Here is an 18,896-nt window from a genome sequence, read left to right as displayed (position 1 = left end):
CTGCAATGGGTTGCAATATAGGAGAGGAACCAGATCTTAAGGAGCCCACATCTTTTATAATGGGCGGTAAGCAAACCTACGCCATTTGCTCTGGAGAGAGACTATCCCAGTCTCCCAAGGCTCTATGCAAACCTGCTGTTTGCTCCAGAGCAAGAGGCTCCCTGCCTCTGTCTTCTAAAGCTGTTTGCTATACAAACACCTTTGAAAAGATAATCCAGAACAAAGGGCGGTTAGTGCTTTGTTGACAAGACATGCAGAAATGCAAGAGAGCCAGAGAGACTTGTCTTACAACAAGTGTATCTGGTGCTTTTTGGGGTCTCCTGCTTTGGGGAGAGGTGGACAGAAGTGAAGTCTTTAGGACACTGGGCCAAGCATGATGGGGTCAGCAGCCTCTCAAGGCAGCCTACTGTTTACATGGAACTTTCTGCCTTGTTTTAGAAGACTGTTGTGGAAAATCCATCTCCTGTTGCCCATCCTGGGATTGGAGTAGATTTCCTGTATATCTTGACTTTGCCAGCCCAAGGAGGCTCCCTGGGAGGAAATGGTCATTATAGAGTGAAGAAGAGTGTGTAGCTGCTGATGTAAAAAGCAAACCACTGCGACCAGGGACCAAAGGGCTTCAGAAGCCAGGCAGCGGAGCAGAAAGAGGTGAACTCACTTGGCAAAGGCTGCGCGAGGTCTCCCCCCACTCGCAAGCCATCTGTGTCTCTCTGCTGACTGGTACTTGGCCTCTGAGCTTCCAGAAAGCCCCTTCAGCCTAATAGCAGTCAGTCCCACCCACAGGTATACATACTCCTGGGTTGGTGAGGCATGGAGAAGCTAGATTGCTTAGGAAGAAAAGTGAACCTATCACCTTAATCAAAGAGGTGCTGCCAGCGTGCAGGCAGCCTCGTGACCTCACAAGCTTAGAGGGGTGTATTTTTAGAAAGCAAGCATGCTTCGTTCTTTGGTACCAGCTCACCGGTTTACATACCGGCCCCTTAGTGAAGAGGCAGTCTGGAGCCCCAGCGCAGGAGGGTGCTGGGTGAATTGCAAGCACGGTCTCCAGGTCCTTCCTTTCTCTGCCCCCCAGAGCCCTGTGCGGCAGATCCGGTGTTTGTTCCAGCACAGAAGGAAGCAGTGGGGGAGGTATGTCTTTAGCTAGAGCTGGTCCATGGCGGCAGGGAGAGCTGGCCGTCTCCCTGGGCTGTAGGCAGTTCTGCTTGTCCCCACCAGGCGTCAGCCTGAGAAAGCCCTCCCCAAAGTGCCTGGGAGGCTGTAAGGGAATCAGTGGCTCAGAGATGCTGACAAGTGCTACAGTCCCCAAGGGAGAGGACCCGAGAGGTTTCTGAGCCCCACTGATGACCTGGGATGGCAAGAAAAGGCAAACCTACGTGATGAAAGAGAAAAAATAGGGTCTGTTGGTAACGCCAGGGTTTTCAAAAGATCAACAAGATTATAGGCCTGAGAGGTACCGTGTGCTGTTTTAAAAGCAACTTGCCTGTAACCTCCTCTGGAAGTGCTGGGTCTTCTCTTGCTGTAATTACTGCCCACCCCTCCCCAAATCATTCTCTCACTCTGTAATCTGGGGCGGGTGGTTCCCAGGGCCTGTTCTTGGCATCCGAACGCTACATGGAAGAGCTGCATGTGTTCGTGCCTGCCGCAGGTATTAACTGAGCACCTACTACACGCCAGGCCCAGCTGTAGGCACTGGTGATGTAGCTGAGAACAAGGTAAACTGGGCCACTCTTCTCAGGAAGTTCACCTTCCAGTGGGGGGAGTCAGGAAGCAAACGAACAAGTAAGCAATTTCCAATAGTGCTAAGTGCCAGAAGGAAAAATAGCCAGGTCATGTGGCTGGGGCATCTGAGATTAGGTGGTCCCAAAAGGCCGCTTTACAGAGGTGACACCTGAACTGAGCCAGGCGTGGGCAGATCAGCGCTCGGGGTGCCAGGCTGAGGAGCCAGCAAGCTAAGTGTGACCGAGCATGGATGTTTAAGAACAGCGAGAAGTGTGTGAAGCAGGTGGGGAGTGTAGGGGATGAGGGGCCACAGCGAACCGGGCAGACAGGAGCTGTGGAACCAAGGAACTGCAAAGCATGTCTTCTGTGGCGAAGAGACGGCTCCACACGCGTGTGTAAGCTGTGCCACTCAGCCCAGTCACAGGCGTCCGGGGTCGGTTTCCTCGTCTACCCAATGGGTTAATCATGGTTTGGGACGGTGGTCCAAGCGTGTTATGCCTGCAACGCGCTGTGTGAACTGCAAAGGGAGAGGAGCCAGTGCTGCAAGCCTGGTGGCTCGGCTGCAGGACACGTGGGTTTCCGTTGCGCTGCCCTGTGCCTGCCCGCCCTCTCTGTGCTGAGGCTGCTCCACGGTTCAGCCCTGACTGCACTTCCTGCTGCTCCTTCCTTCCCTGTGGTAACTTGCGAAGCTGCAAGGAGATTGTGTCTGAAGGGCTGATGATCCAGATGGTTGATTGGGGCTGAAAGATGGGAGGAAGCTGAGCATCCCTGGACCCGACGCTGTGGTAACAGAGCAGGGTCACGAGCTTTGCAGCTCTCGGCTCCAGAGCTGCCAGGTCTCGCTGGGAATAAGGAGCTTTGCTGGAGGCAGACACTCAAGGGCCCCTTTTACTTTTGAAAGTCAGTGTGGATCAGGCCCCCTAGTCCTTCCCCCGTGTCATCCCCAGAGTTCAAGACCAGGGAAAGAGTCAGGTCACTTCGTTACCACATGCTATGTGTCTTCATTGTCCAGAGATAATTCTAGAAGGGAATCAGCCTCCTGCACGCCCACCCCAAACCCTCAGCCCCAAATGAAGTGTATCCTGGGGTATCTTCCACAAGAAGCCTCTGATCTAAGCAGAAATGTGTTCTTTTCATGGTCTCAGTCAGTCTGCCTAATTTAATGTGCAGAAAAATGTGCCCTGGATGGGGAGCCAGAATGCTGGATTCTAGCATAACTCTTGCTAGTCACTGTGGCACAGCATTGCATACGTTAAACTAGAAGTTCGATAGAGCAACCAGGGATCTTCTTGCATGTTGGCAAACTCACCAGAGGCCAGTGATTTCAAGTCTCTGTGACATTCCTGATCTCCCCTACCCTCTCTCCCCTGGAAATAAATTGTTTGCTTACCTGATGCCCAAACATCCTTTTTCAAGGGTCAAATCCTTTCACTCCTGCTTAGCGGGCACTCAGGTGTGCCCCGGGAGTGGCACTGTCAGTAAATTCACACTCAGGTGTAGATGACTGTCAGGTCAGTTACCTGAGCTCAGGTGTGATAGAGGTGAGACAGCAAGAGGGCAGCTGGGAGAAGGAAGCAGGGACTGGGCCTCTGGGGGCACCTTGAGAAGCCTGGTCGATGAGGCTGTGTGAGTTTTCAGCATGGCTGCCACACAGGACCAGGCTGTGCCATTGTCATGGGCCAAGCTGAGGGGTGAGGACTTGTCCTAGATGTGGTGAGAGGTTTCTGAAGGTTTTAGGCTGAGGCCCCGTGACTGGATTTCTGTTTCTAAAGGATCCCTCAGCTGAGCTTGTGGGATAGACTGGAAGGGAAAGGGAGCAAGCGTGGGGCAGGGAGACCCATGGAGGCTGGACAGGGCATGACAAGGGAGGAGGGTGGCTTGACCCGGGCTGGGCAATGGTGTGGAGGGAACTAGATCTGAGATGTATTTCAGAGGAACAGCCAGGAGGCCTCACTGATGGATTGGAGCTGGGGGTGAGGGAGGGGTTGAGAATGACAATGCCCAGGTTCTGTTGGGGGCAGCCCGGCTCGAGATGCAGACCCAGTTTTCCCAGGACCTCTCCCCCAACTCCAGCCTTGGACTTCACCCTGGGGGTGAAAGGAAACTTCCTCCCTCCTCCCTGAGGTAGCTGAAGCCTTTGGCACATATGAAAGATGCTTTGTGGTGGGGAGTCCCGCCACCAGCCACCCTCCCCAGGAGCCTGCGGGCACTAGGCGCTCTGGCTTCTGGGTCCAGACGGGTAGGAGGGGTGGCAGGGGTAGTGGTGGCGCAGGAAGAACACTGAGGTCCATTGAGAGGGAGCTCGGGGCCCCCCTTCTTAGGAGGTAAGGGGCGCTGGTGGCAAATCTCTACAGTGTCCCTGGCCTGACCGCTCCACTGCTCTCCAAGGTCACCCCAACTGGACCCAGCCCAAGGGCAGAGACCCAAGCCAGAGCTCTTCCCTGGCGGGAACTGAGCTGACTCTTGGAGATGCCCCAGGCCCATATGAACTGATGCACCATTCATCCAGAGGCCGCCTGGCTTCGAGCAGTACAGTTGCTGTGAGCCCTGAAAACACCCCTCCCCGTTCACCTCCACAGCTCCAAGAACTGACATCCACCGAGGAGGCCTCAGGACGCCAGGCCACCGGCCTCCAGACCACAGTGGGCCTGAGGGACTGGCACGGCCTGAAGGTAGAGTCTGCTCACCTGAATGCACCTTCCGAAGGCAGAGCTGGCAGCACAGGCCCTCTCTACCCTTCAGGGGCAGGGAGTCAGGGGAAAGGGCTATGCTCCTGTTTCCCCGCAGGCCAGAGCCCAAGGGCCGGATTTCCCCTTAGTGAGAACGAACGGGGCAGATCTCAGGGAGAATTTCTAAAGCTGCACTGCCGAAGGAAGCTCTGTGACTCAGCTCTGCCAGCCCCAGAGCATGGTGGTTCCAAACAGGGGCTTTGGGCTCAAACACCTCTGGGTTCACACCTGGGTGCTAATTGTCCGAAACTCTGCTTTTTCCATGAGAAGGCAGTTAAGTGTTGCATTTCAACACTGGAGGCCTTAGAGTTTGATCCCACCTCAGCCTCTCAGTAGCCTAGCCGTGTGACCCAAGGCCACCTTTACTCAGCATCTCTGCACGTCCATCGTGACCCTCATCTGTGCAATACCCCCAGGGCTGTTGAGAGCATCAAATGAAATGTTATCTGTGAAGCACACAGCAAGCACTCAGTACTTGATGGTGATCTGGTGAGTCTTAGTGCAGGGCTCGACACAAAAGGGGGAGCTGTCTCTCTGGGCTCCTTTCCAAGAGTGAGGTCTTGCAGGCAGTCTTGTGCATTTCAAGGTCTGCTGCTCAAAATGTAGCTCACAGATCATCAGCACAAGCATCGTCTGAGAGCTTGTTAGAAATAGAGTCTTGGCCCCCACCTCAGACCCACTAAGTTACAGTCTGCATTTTAATGACATGCACAGGTGATTTGTATGTGCAGGAAAGCTTGAGAAGCACCGTTTTAAGGTCCAGTGAAGCCCTTCGGTAGGCTGGCTGATTGCGTTCAGCACTTCCTGAGTGTTTGATTACGTTCAGGCCGTTCACATAATATAAACCACTGAACCTGCTTCGGTAAGTCAGTTTCTAACCTAAAGCAGAGATGCGTGGGAGACGAGGCTTCCCACAGGTAACGTGTGAGGGCCGGTTCGTTGGTCTCACATCCCTACACACACCTGAGTTGCCTGCCTGTTTTGGGTTGGCAGTCGGCGGGGGGCGGCGGGGAGTCACAGGACAGCCCTCTATCCCCCGTCACCAGCCTAACCAGGAGGTTGCTCAGGCCCCAGCCACACTCCATCGGCAGCTGTAAGTCAGAACACTCTCCCCTCCCTTCCAAGACAGAATGAAGTTTGGGGCCAAGGTGATTGCTAAGCTTGTTGTTTCAAAAGTCTGGAGATGAGAGAAATTGGCCTAGGAACCACTGCTGGTTTTGAAGTTAACATGGCATGAGTGTGTCTAAAGTCTGTGTGTCCAGTTGTGTTGTAGTGTTAGGAGGGGAAAAGCCTTGGGTGTCTTTTAAGGAGCCTCCGGCAAAAAGGTAAAGACAAATAAACTGAGATTTTAAAGTAGTATCTTTTGCTCTTCTGTATAAAACAATTATTGCAGACCTAAGTTTCAAAACAAGCCAAAGGAAGAGAGTTGAGACAAGCCAGTGACTGGTAATTTGGTGCCTTCTCTGATTGGCAAGATTTTTTACTTCTCAGCTTCTTTTTTCTGATCTGGTAACTTTAACAGATTGTTACCAACTTTAATAGCTGGTCATTGGTGAAGATGCCTTAAGTAAGACCTGTGTTGTCAGAGCCCTTCTCTTTCAATAGAAAGACTTGCTTTAGAAAAAGAGTTCACACGTGAGCTGAGTGGTCCAGAGGTACCTTATTGTTAAATTGGCTACAGGGGAAAAGTTGCAAACAGCTTCCTGAGGAACTGTGTGTGAGGCTTGGAACTTTTAACAGATTAAACAGTTATAAATGAAAGAAGATTTCTACTTAGGGATTATAGCTATATTTATTAAGTACATACTTTAGCCAGATATTGTGCAAAGGGTTTCATGTGCTTATAGTAATCTCTTTTAATGACAGCAACCACACTTTATAGATGAAGACTCAGGCTAGCAGGGGTATGCCACCCGCACCAGAGTGTTTGCATTTCTTTAAACTTTGTTTCAAGTTTCATGTTATGGTTTTTTTACTATGTCAGTTAGAGGTTGGTCAATGTTGTCCTTTTACTAAAGTGTCATGTTCTGGCAGTAAAGGTCTTATCTAGATGACAGTATTTTCTCAGTTGCCTTTCACTTAACCTACTCAACTTTAACCTGCCACCTCATGATAGATGCTGGAATTGCAGGCATAGTGCCCAAAAGGAATGACTTTTGCCAGCTGGCTTTGTAAACACAAATTTATAAACTAACCATGCAGTGACAATCATCACAGATACTGTTTCCTAAACCACAGTTCAACAAGGGACTAAAAATAAGACAGAAGTCCCACTTTACCTTTATTTCTCTGTGTGACCCTAAAACCAGGAAGTTTTCATTTGGGGCACCAAACAGAACCTTAGGAAACGTCATGTGGTTTTACTTGTTCGTTCCTAAGACCAGGTGAGAGAGGAATTCTGAGCCTGTTTTACTGTCCCCAGTTTCTTTTGCTGTGCCCGACAGGTCTACCAACATTGGGATGGTCTCCTGTGTATGGTAATAGATTTCCATTTATTCAGAAAGGAATCAGACCTGGCTTTAGTCCCAGCAGTGTGTGACTTGGGGAAAGTCAGAAAATACCTCTGAGCTTCAGTTTCTTCCTCCCTGATCATGGGGACTTTGAAAACTGGAGTTTTTGAAGAGCAGGAACCATGTCTTATTCATTCAGATCCCCCCATGAGGACAGGTCCTAGCCCCTCAGTGAGCCTGAGTTTCCCCACCTGTGAAACACAAGGACTGGACTTGATACTGTCTAGGTTTTCTCACACACAGTCCCAACATTTTGTCATATAATACTATTAAGACCAAAGGAATAAATGCCTAATGATGAAATATGCAAAAGGGAAAACATTTTAGGGGAAAAGAGGTCTTCTAGGCCCACCTCAAATCCCACCGTGTTGGCAGAATGTGGCTGCCTCTGTATAAGGCCAGCTTTGTGTCCTCCCCCAACCCCCATTTCCTTTGGAAAGTGTAGAAAGCCCCCTTGTCTTGAACGCTTCCCCGCGAAGGGCTCCTGCTGAAAGGCTGCACACACAGCCAAGGCTTTGACCTTCACCTTTGCCCTGACACACTTGGTGAAAAAGAGTTCTTATCCTCTCCTCTCTAGGTTCTGGGAGGGAGGGAAATCTAGCTAGGGTGAGCAGGAATTCAATGAAAATATAAATAGAAATGTGGTCTATAAATAACACTGCCCCCAAATATCTGGAGGCATGAATACTGCCTGGCAGTAGACCGTCACAAATCACAATGGCCTGGGCAGTGAACGAGCCTTGTTTGTCTGCTTGGGTGTCTCGGGATACTTTAGACTTACTGCTGGGGCCTCCTCTCTCTTTCTGGGCTCTAGAAATGCCCACATTCGCTGCCCTGGCACCCATCTTCTGCTAAATTTTTTTTTGCGAACAGACACATTCAATGAAGCAAAGTAACACTGCCTTTAGTCCCAGGAGTGTGTGACTTGGGGAGAGTCAGAAGATAGCTCTGAGCTTCAGTTTCTTCCTCTGTGGTCATGGAGATTTTGAAAACTGGAGTTTTTGAAGAACGGGAACCATGTCTTATTTTATCTTGGTTAAGAGGGTGGAGTCTAGGGCCAGATTGCCTCAGTTCCAATCCCCATATTGCCCCATACTAGCTGTTTGGTCTTGGGAAAGTTACTTAAACTCTCTGGTGCTTCAGTGCCCTTGTTGAATGGGAAGAAGAATGATATCTGCTTTGTTGGGCGGTTGTGAGGATTAAGTGAGTTAAGATTTGTAAAGTGCTTAAACCAGTGCCTGGCTCATAGTAAACATATATAAGTGTTTATTAAGTAAAGAAACAAATCCATATACCCCCTGTGCCTAGTGTGTTACCTGGCACATAGTAGCTGTTCAACAAATGTGCCAAGTGAATGACTGAATGGGTCTCAGTGCTACCTATCTTGCCATCTGCAAAGGTAATTCAATAAGATTGTGCACGAATTCTTTCTAAGCACCAAAGTGCTATGCAAATGAAAGTGGGATTATCATTCTCACCCACTGGGGTGACAGTTTGGCAGGGGTTAAGGTAGACTTCCATCATGTCTTTGTTCATTGTCTCTGCCTTGTACACGCTGAGTTTTGTTTGGGAAAAAAGCCTGGAGCTGAGGCATCTAGGTAAATAGAATAGGTGCCTTTTCTTTTTTTATAAATTTATTTTATTTATTTATTTATTTATGGCTGTATTGGGTCTTTGTTGCTGCACGCAGGCTTTCTCTAGTTGCAGCGAGCCGGGGCTACTCTTCGTTGTAGTGTGCGTGCTTCTCATTGCTGTGGCTTCTCTTGTTGCAGAGCATGGGCTTTAGGCGCGGGCTCAGTAGCTGTGGCCCGTGGGTTCTAGAGCGCAGGCTCAGTAGTTGTGGTGCGTGGGCTTAGTTGCTCCGCGGCATGTGGGATCTTCCCGGACCAGGGATGGAACCCGTGTACCCTGCAGTGGCAGGCGGATTCTTAACCACTGCACCACCAGGGAAGTCCCAAAGGTGCCTTTTCTGGCACAGTGTTCTATAGCAGCACCAGCCCCTCTGCATGACCTAGTACCCCTACTCCTTTTAGCGTTAGGCCCACTTTTTGGGAAAAGTTCTTCCCAGGCAAAGCAAGCTCTTCAGCAGACAAACGATTGATTGTATAGCATTTTTCTTTGTGCATGTTTTTAACATAAATGAAAAAACAGAAAACAAAGCCTACACTTCTCAAAAAAACAAACTGAAATGGTCAAAGGAGGAAATAAGTAGAAAGAGCAATGAACCAGGAATCCGGTACTAATTCTAGGCCCCGGCCTGCCTCAGCTTGGATGTGTGATAAGGCTCGAACCACCAGCTCTCTGAGCTTCTTTAGATCTGTAAAGTAAGTTAGATTCGCTCAGTACTTCTAAGCCTAAAAGGTACATGAGATTCACTTGGGGGAACTTTATTAAATATGCAGACTCTCACCCTTCTGTCTAATTCAGGGGGTCTGGGTAAATCCCAGGAATCTGCATTTGTAGTCAATACCCCACATATCTCTGATTCAGGTAACCCAGGGGCCCTCGTTCTCTCAAGAGCTCTGCTGGGCCCTGTATCAGTCACCTATTGCTGGCCCCCCCCAATTTAGCAGCTTAAAACAACAGTAAATGTTCATTATCTCACACAGTTTCTTTGGGCCAGGAATTCAGGAATGGCTTAGGTGCATGGTTTTGAGCTGGGATCTCTTGTGACATTGTAGTCAATGTCATCTAAAGACTTGACTGGGGCTGGAGGATCCACTGGCAAGATGGCTCACTTACATGGCTTGCAGATTTGTGCTGGCTGTTGGCAGGAGGCCTCAGTTCCTTCCTAAGTGGGCCTCTCCATAGGGTTGCTTAAGTGTCCTTACAACTCAGCAGCTGGCTTTCCACAGTGTGAGTGACCCCAGAGGAAGATCAAGAAGGAAGCTGCGATATCTTTTCTAACCTAGTCTTGGAAGTCACACCATCATTTCCAAAATATCCTACTGGCTCCCCAGGTCAGCCCCATCCGGTATGGGAGGGAACTATGTAAAGCGTGAGGAGCAGGAGGCCAGAGTCACCAGGGACCACCTTGGAGGCAGACTACCACAGGCTCCTTTGAGTCCTCAGTTCTGTGAGACGGTGTCAGTGGTGGCAGCTCTTGTTGGGTTAGGATTGGGGTAGAAATTGGAAGTAAGAAAAACAGCTGAGTTGGGGACCCTGGGGAATGTAACTCGTAAGTGCAGAAGCTGCAAAGTCCACCTCAGAACTAGGCTGCCAGCCCAAGTCCTGCTGAGTCCCATCCTGGCTGCTAACTTGCTGTGCAAAGTTGAGCAAAACATGGTCCTCTCTGAGCTCAGCCTCGACCTCAGAAAGTGAGGGGGCTGGACACAATGACCTCCAGGGTCTCCTGGTTTTACCCCCAGGATCCATTTGGATTGTGGTAGGTGTAGACACTGGTGAGAACACAGTTTTGAGCTTGTGCTGTGCATTCCTGACCAGTGACCAGGCCCAAGTGTGCCCCGCTTGGGGTTCAAACTTGAGAGAGAAGGACTTCAGAAGGGTCTGAAGGTGCCTGTGTCTCCCCAGGTAAAAACTGTGGTCCTTGGCGTTTAAGGTTCAGGAACATGTGTTTCTGAAATGTATAATGTTAATGGCTCTGTTATGCTGTGTGGTCCATGTGATTGAACCCCTGTTACCCACTGTCTGTTCGAGCGCCTCATAACTTCCCAACACACTTATACACACACACACATACACACACCCCTCCAGCCACACTGACCTTACTCTAGCTGGCTTCTTTTATCTCTGGACCTTCGCTCAGGCTCTTCCCTCCTCCTGAAACATTCTTTCCCCTTCCCTTAGCCTGGCTCATTCCTACCACTTTTCAGGCCTGTCTCCCTCCTGTGTGTCCCCATCGTAACCGATCACACCGCGGCAGAGTGCCAACCCAGACCGTGTCCTCTTGAGGGCAGGGGCCATGTCTGTACTGTTCACCATCACATTTCAGCCCCCAGTTCAGCACAGGCACTGGGGAGAGCTGAATGATTAGCGAGTGAGTGAAGGATGCATGCTGACCTTGTTTATGGGGTGAGGGGAGGGTTGAGATGTACCGCCTGGGGAAAGGTACACACAAAGAAAGGAACATAGCAAAAGAATTAAGAGGCCAGGCACTTTCAGACTGCCAAAGACAGAGAACATGGCACATCCAATCTCAGCTCTACCACTTACTGGCTGTGTGACCTTGGGCAGGTTGCTCATCTTTTCTGACCTTCAGTTTACCTATCTGTAAAATGGGAGTAACAGTAGTACCCAGGTACCCATATCATAGGTTGTTGTGAAGATCAAATAACAGAATAAATATAAAGTATCAATACATAGCACAGTGCTTGCACACACCAAGTACTCAATGAATGTGATCTATTATTTATATCATTCTCACCTCCCTTGCAGGAGTGGGTGGAATCATGGAAAATACTGGTAGGAAGTTGCTGAAGAGAGTTGATTGTCTGGGCTCAGTTCTACCAACAGAGCCAAAGCTCAAGAAAAGCAGGCTTTGGGGAACAGTGTCTACCCCGAGAGAGCCAGGCAAGCGCCCCTCTGGCTGGCGTGGCCAGGCCTGTGATTATGGGGCAGTTTTCCAATGGGCTTCTGCATCCTGGGGATTTTCCTCTGCTTCAGAGCATCGACAGTGAACTGGGCCTTTCAGCCTCACCCCCTGAACCAGGACTGCCCCTGCCTGCCCCAGAGCCTCCTCATCTGGCTGGGCCTTCCTGTTGTGTCTCTTCGAGCCCCGGAGGCCCTGTACCCTTGGCTGCCCCTCCCCCACAAATCATCCGTCCCTGCTGTGGGTCACGCCCCAGGGAGAGCCTGGCGGGAAGCACTGCCCTGCGTCCCACCGTCCCCTTTCCTGAGGGCAGCCTCCCCTGGCGGGGATGGAGCTGAGGCTGCAAGGGCTGAATAGGGCCCTTTATTCCCAGGCTCCCACAGGGATGGGGCTGAGCCACTGCTCACCATGCCCGCCACACCCACACGGAGTGGGGACAGCCTGGCCCTGATGCTGGGCTCTGAGTTAACCACACTCTCTGGCCCCGCTCTGTCTGGGTCCTGGAGGGTGAGTCCATCCCCGCTGCAGCCCTGGTCTGGTGCAGCAGGCCCCAGCGTTTGCGTGGTGAGCCACGTTTGTGTAGTTCCCTCAGGGATACGCATGTGTAAAAATAAGACAGTCTGGAGCGAGGGTGTGTCAATACACACACTCACACTTATCCATTCAGCAGATGTCAACCAGGGGCCATGGCCTGCCCGTCCTTATGCTGGGCCCTAAAGATATCGTAGTGAAGGAGACATCATATAAGATATAAGATCTCATATAAAGAGGTCATTACAAATCACAGTGAAATCTAGGAGGGAAACAATCAAGGCCTGGGAGAGGGAGACATAGTGGTCCGCCAAGGCCTCCCCGATGAGGTGACCCGAAGGATGGAAGGCATTAGCCATGAAAAGGGCATCGGGAACAGTGTCCCAGTAGAGAGGGAGGCATGCACGCAGGCCCCAAGGTGGGAAGGTGCTAACTGAAGCCCAGCATGCCTGGTGCTGGCCTGATGAGATGCGATGAGATGGAGAGGGAGGCATGAGTCAGATCCTGCTGGGTCACGGTAAGGAGTTTAGGTTTTCTTCTCAGTGCTGGGAAGTCACTGAAGGGTTTAAGGAAAGGTTTCTTTCTTTCTTTCTTTCCTTTTTTTTTTAGGCCACACCTCACCACTTGTGGGATATTACTTAGTTCCCCAACCAGGGATCAAACCCATGCCGCTGGCAGTGAAAGCACAGAGTCCTAACCATTGGACCGCCAGGGAAGTCCCAGGAAAGCCTTCATTTTAAAAATATTTGGGCTGCTGGGTGGAAAATGGACTAGGAGCGGGGGTGGGGGAAGGATTGGAAATCAGACAAATTCAAGGTCACCATACAAATTTATGGACAATGGCCAAACATCAAGTGATTTGTCCTCATCCTTCTCTGTAACAGCAGGCATCTTGTGTCACTCATCTCCCGTGTGCCCAGCACTGTGTGCTGTGTTTGTCTCAGGTGCTGTTTCTAATCCACATCCCAGCCCTATGATCCCATTTGCCATATGAGAAGCCTGATGTTCAGGCAGTTTAAGGTGCCCAGGACACAGAGGTTTTAAAGACCTGGGGCCTCTCAGCTCTACAACCCATACTCTGATCCTGCTTCTGGCAGCTCAACAGTCCTAGATTTGATTTTTATTTTAACCTTCCTGCCAGACCAAGAAAAGAAAAACACAGCTGAAAGGTAAAACCTGACTAACGTGATGGCGGTTGGGAAGGCCAGTGCCCTCGGCCTTTGCCACCTGTCCCACCATTAGAGTAGGTATTACATGGGTTTCCCAAGCACCTTCAAGGGTGTGCTCAGCCCTGTCAAAGCTCAGCTCTGAATGAGGCCACAGCCCGTGCCCTAAGGAGCCCCAGTGGTACCCAAGTGACATTTGTCCTCAGCGTGGCCACTTTAAGTACTGTTATATTTAATACAAAGCCTCTTCCTTCCCTGAGGCTAAGGACCACCTTGGAGGTCAACTGTGGTGTTCTCTCTACCTCCCAGAGTCAGGCTGGGACAGCTTTCATTGCCCGCCAACCCACAGTGCCATCATGGCCAACATCCTTCTCGGATTTGATATCATTGGAAATCCCTAGATGCTGGCTACCTTACAGGCAATTCATAAGACCTGGACTGCCCTAAAGTAAGATCTTATAGCTAATGAAATATCTCCAGTCTATGTCAGGGATGAGACCAACCCTGGGCATTCTCCAGCACAAGGGAGAACAAGTCAGCAAATTCAGGGGGTTTGTTTCTGTTTCCACTGTTCTTCCCACAGCTAACCTTGTAGGTAACCATTTGTTCCTTGTCTAATTAATGACAGTTAAAAATCGAACGTGTGTTCACATTTCACAAAAAAAGGGTCCTCATTCCAGGGATCTACATTCACTAAGCACGTATTTTTAAATAAAAGTAAATATCACTAAAATCAATAAATGTGTTAGTGTCCCCTCTCTGCAATAGATATCACCCAGTCAGTCTAGAGATTTCACATCCATACCAGCACAAAATGTCATGAGAATAAGATAGTTATGGAGCTTCAGAGAACCACCCCCACTTAAAATCTGTGCAGCGAAGGTCTTCTGTGGTGTAGGCAATGCTCCGTTTCTTGGCCTGGGTGCTGGTAACATAGGTGAGTTCAGTTTGTGAAATTCATTGAGTTTTACATATGCATGTGCACTTTCTGTATGTATATTATATTCCCCCCCACCAAAGTGTTTTTTTAGAAAATAAAGAAAAAATTGTTCTGGTCCCATAGCTCTGTAAGGCCATTCAAAAAGCCTTCAATTCCATCTGGTTCAGTAAAGATGTATTAAAACCTCTGATATGCCAGGGCTTGGTGCTTTATTTCTGGCAGACACCCACATTTATTTATTTATTTATTTATTTATTTATTTATTTATTTATTTATTTATTTATTTATTTGGCTGCGTTGGGTCTTCGTTGCTGCGTGCAGGCTTTCTCTAGTTGTGGCGAGTGGGGGCTACTCTTCATTGCGGTGCGCAGGCTTCTCATTGCAGTAGCTTCTCTTGTTGTGGAGCATAGGCTCTAGACACGCGGGCTTCAGTAGTTGCAGTGCGTGGGCTCAGGAGTTGTGGCTCTTGGGCTCTAGAGCGCAGGCTCAGTAGTTGTGGTACACAAGCTTAGTTACTTCGTGGCATGTGGGGTCTTCCTGGACCAGGGCTCGAACCCGTGTCCCCTGCATTGGCAGGCGGATTCTTAACCACTGCGCCACCAGGGGAGTCCTGGCAGACACCCATAAATCCCCCCTGGTCCCACTAAGGATGGGGGAATGAAAGATTTTGTTCCCTTAAGCCTGGCCTGCACTGGGTATGGGAAGCTCCAAACCAGAACTTGGGAGATGACTTTTTCCTTCTAGGTGTGCCAGTTCTTACTGTAAGCATGCTGTGGCTGCAAGAGGGTTAAGGTTTCAGTTGATGGCGAAACCCCAGTGGATTTTTGTAAGTCTGTTTCCCGGAGTGTGTGGGGCAGGGGGCGGAGAGTGCCGAGGGGGAGCCGCACCTGTGTGAGTCATCCCAGAGTGCCCCAAGGTGGGCGGATGGAGTGAGTAATCCTGACTCCATTGTGTCCCTCTCCTCTTTGAATTGGGCAGATGGAGGAAGAGGAGAAATGGGAGCTGTGTGAGAGATGTGTGTTTAGGGGGCAGGGTTTGAATCGGGAAAGGTTCTGCAGGCTGAAGGGAGTTAGTATCTGGCCTTGGATGGGGAAGCCAGGTGGAAGGGTATACAAGGAGCACCACAGTGCCTGGACCCCATGTGCCCCATGAGGAGGTGGGCTGGGCCAGGTTGTGCCCCCGCCCCCATCCCACCCCACCTACTTGACCTAGAGTTGTCAGCTCATAAGAGATCCCATTTATTCAGCATTTATTATGGGCTGGGCTCTGTGTTAAATGCTTTTACACACCTGTTCATTGACTCCTCATGATAATCCTTTGAGTTAGGTAATACTGTGCCCATTTTGCAATTTGAGGAAACTGAGATTCAATACGTTGTGGCTTGTCTCATATCACACAATAGTAAATGGCAGAACTAGATATACTTACTAGTCAGGAGCCTCTTGTGACAAAGACTAGACCCATCTCGATCTGGTTTAAGAAAAAAGAGGAAATTTATTGACTCACATAACTGAAAACTTCAGGGATAATGGTTTCAGGCATGGCTGGATCTAGGTGACCAAGTCATATGTCTCTCTAGCTCTCAGCTTTGCTTTCCTCTCTGGTGACTTCATTCTCAGATAGGCTTTCCCCAAATGGTGATGGGAATGTGCAAAGATGCTTCCTAGCAAGTTGGGGCTCACAGTTTATGAGTTAGCAGGCCCTGTAGAAAGACCACTTCTCTTTCTGGTGGTTCCACCAAAAGTCCCAAACTGATTCTCACTGGACCAACTTGGGTCACATGCCCATGGCTGGACTATACTGACTGGTAACTCCAGGAGTCTGGGGTAAGATGAGCCCTCCTAAAACCATACAGACTAAGAATGAAGGGGGGATTGTTCCTCAAAAGAAAATTTGGATACTGTAATACAAATGCTGACCGGCAAAACCCACAAATGCTTACCATGCTAGACTCTAAGCCAAGGCGGGGCCTTGGCATGTATTTGGAAGAGAGAGATTCGTGGGAGCCAGAACTCAGGGCATGGAGTCAGGACGCCCTGGGCTGTGGACCTTCCCCATCGGGACCATGTCCTTCCAGAACCTGCATGTGCCTACTGTTTCCAGCCTCAGCATCTGGGCTTCACCCCAGCCTTCCCCCAGCCCAAATGGTCCCTTGTCTCTACTGGTCCAGGTCAAGCGCAAGCAAGGCCAGGTGTAGCAGGTGAGAAGCAGGATTGGGTGGCAGAGTGCAGTCTGAGCCAGGCACAAGGCCACAGATAGTGGGGATGCCATCTCAGCCACATCAGAGGCTGAAAGCAGGTGAGCCGGTGGCCTGCTGTCCCCAGGCTGCATTAGGGCAGAGGTGGCATACTGGCTTCAGGGGCAGCTCTGGAGAGACAAGCAGGGGCCTGCCCCCAAGCCGCAGTCAGGAGACAGCTGAACATGGAGGGCAGGACCAGCTTGCAGGAAACTGGGAAGCCAGCAAAGGCTGACTTTGTTTCTCCATTCTTCTCCTTTCCGCCCGTCATGTTACCTTCCCTCAAGGCCTCTGTGCTCTGTCCCCTAACCAGACCCTGCTGTCCAGTGAAAAGCTGATGCTTGTTCATACTCAGGTCTGAATGATTAACAAGTCTCCCTGTCATTCTCCAGGGAGAAGTTTCTACATCTTAACCAAAATCTTACATCAAAGAAACTAAATTCTGACTCTATAACCTGAGGCATCAGAGAAGTGGGCTGTGAGGTTGGGTGGTTGTTTTTTGAGGGGGGTATTCTGAGGGCCCAGAGTGTACCCTTCAGGTAGCTGCATGCTCTAAACCATCAAGTCCCAGGATGATTCTCAGTGGAGCAACTTGGGTCCCTGCCTACTGGGGTTACTCCTGGAGTTGGGGTTTGCTATCAGCCACTCTGAATTTAAAGGGATGAAAATGAAGGAGGGACGTTTGTTTTTGCTTTTCATGGTGAAGGAACAGCCATGAGCAGGTTCATGCATTAGGTTCTCTTGGTCCTCCTATGCCCAAGGCTCTTCATGTAAGAGCGTCTGTCTTCATCAATCTGTCAGCACCACAACAGTCTGAGGCACCCAATCCGGGCAGTCGAACACAGGGTTCGTTTGCTGGCCTGACCCACTTCACACAAGGACCCACGCCAGGTTGTAAGCCTGCAGAGAGCTGGGGGAGTAGAAGATTAATTATTCCTTTTTCCTCCCCACAGGCATTGCCTGTGTCATGTCACCCTGTCTTAGTCCGTTCAGGCTGCTGTCACAAAATACCACAGCCTGGGTAGCTTATAAACAACAGAAATGTATTTCTCACAGTTCTGGAGGCTGGAAGTCTGAGATCATGTTTGCCAGCGTGGTCAGGTGAGGGCCCTCTTCCAGGTTGCCAACTTCTCGCTGTATCCTCACATGTCAGAGGGGCTAGCTCTGTGGGGCCCCTTTTATAAGAGCACTAATCCCATTCATGAGAGCCCCACCCTCATGACCTGATCACCTCCCAAAGGCTCTACCTCCTAATTACCATCACAGTGGGCATTAGAGTTTCAACATGAATTTTGAGGGGCACAAACATTCAGCCCATAGCATACATGTCGGTTTGGGTAGGGTGGGGGGGGTCCCTCTAGTAACCCTCCCATCTTCTTTCCTTTCATTGCTTTGGGAAATTTGTCTCTTCTCCCCTGGGTGCCACATCAGCCAGCAGAGCCAGAGAGGACCCCTCTCCCCCATTCACTCAGCTTTCAGATCCTCACAGCTTGTCTCTCTCATCTTGGACTCCAGAGACCCTTGACCCACTCTCTCCAGACACTGCCCCATCCCTCCCGAGGGAATCAGTCAACACCCACATTCATTACACCCAGCTCCATGCCACGTATTGCCAGGGCTGAAGGGAGTGTAGAAAGTCATCCCTTCCCTTCAGGGTGATTGCAATCCAGTTAGGGATCCAAGACTCTCTCAGGTGTCTGGTCAGCCCTGTGGACTCTCCCATAACCTCTGTAGTGGGTTGAAGAGTGGCCCCAAAAAGATATGTCCACGTCCTAACCCCTGCAACCTGTGAATATGACCTTATTTGGAAAAAGCGTTTTTGCAGATGTAATTAAGTTAAGGATTGTGACATGAGGTCATCGTGAATTTAGGGTGGGCACCCAACCCAAAGACAGATGTCCTTACACAAGAAAGGCAGAGGGAGATTTGCGACACAGGCTGGGGGATGGGGTGGGGGGCGTGTGAAGGCAGAGGCAGAGATTGGAGTGATGCTGCTGCAAGCCTAGGAATGCCGAGAGCTGCCAGAAGCTGGAAGAGTCGAGGAAGGATTGTTCCCTAGAGCCTTCAGCTGCGGCATGGCCTGCTGACACTTTGATTTCAGATTTCTGGCCTCAGAACTGGGAGAGAATAAATTTCTGTTGTTTTGAGCCACCAAGTTGGTGGTCATTTGCTATGGCAGCTCTGGGAGCCGGATACACTCCCCTTTCCTTTTTGTCCTCAGATCCAATTAGATGGGCAGGAGTGTCTGTTCGTGGAGAACAAGGCCTCTGCGCCATGCGGCCTGTGGGCCTCGGGGCCTCCTGTGGTCTCCCTATACCTTAGGCGAGTCCCTGTGATGCCCCAGGCTCTCTGGGCCGCACTGAAGGGAGAGGGGTGGGAGCACCTGTGTCCTTGGAGGCCAGGGTGGCTGGGGGGAGCTGGCCTGTGCATCAGGGGACCCCGCTGGGAAGGTGAGAGGGGGCCCTGAGGATGGTAGCCCCCTGACAAATTCTCCACGACAGCAGGAGAGGGAGGGC

At 50.4% G+C, this 18,896-nt stretch overlaps 1 protein-coding gene across 5 annotated transcripts in view; it reads left to right on the top strand.

Moving 5' to 3' along the window:
- SH3PXD2A (SH3 and PX domains 2A) overlaps positions 1 to 18,896 on the top strand; it is a 241,159-nt gene that overhangs the window by 93,223 nt on the left and 129,040 nt on the right. For 3 of the 5 annotated variants that reach the window (XR_014249245.1, XM_082408272.1, XM_082408271.1), the window contains exon 4: positions 4,299 to 4,391. The exons of the other annotated variants lie outside the window; for them this stretch is intronic. Coding sequence is in view for 2 of the 3 variants with exons in the window: in XM_082408272.1 (XP_082264398.1) it covers positions 4,299 to 4,391 (93 nt within the window). In the remaining variant the exon portion in view is untranslated. The remainder of the gene's footprint in view (positions 1 to 4,298; positions 4,392 to 18,896) is intronic. 5 annotated transcript variants of the gene reach the window in all.

This window comes from Balaenoptera borealis, assembly GCF_965194805.1.
Source record: "Balaenoptera borealis genome assembly, chromosome: 10".
In the NCBI taxonomy this organism is placed as follows: Eukaryota; Metazoa; Chordata; class Mammalia; order Artiodactyla; family Balaenopteridae; genus Balaenoptera; species Balaenoptera borealis.
This window is presented reverse-complemented; position numbering and strand designations above follow the sequence as displayed.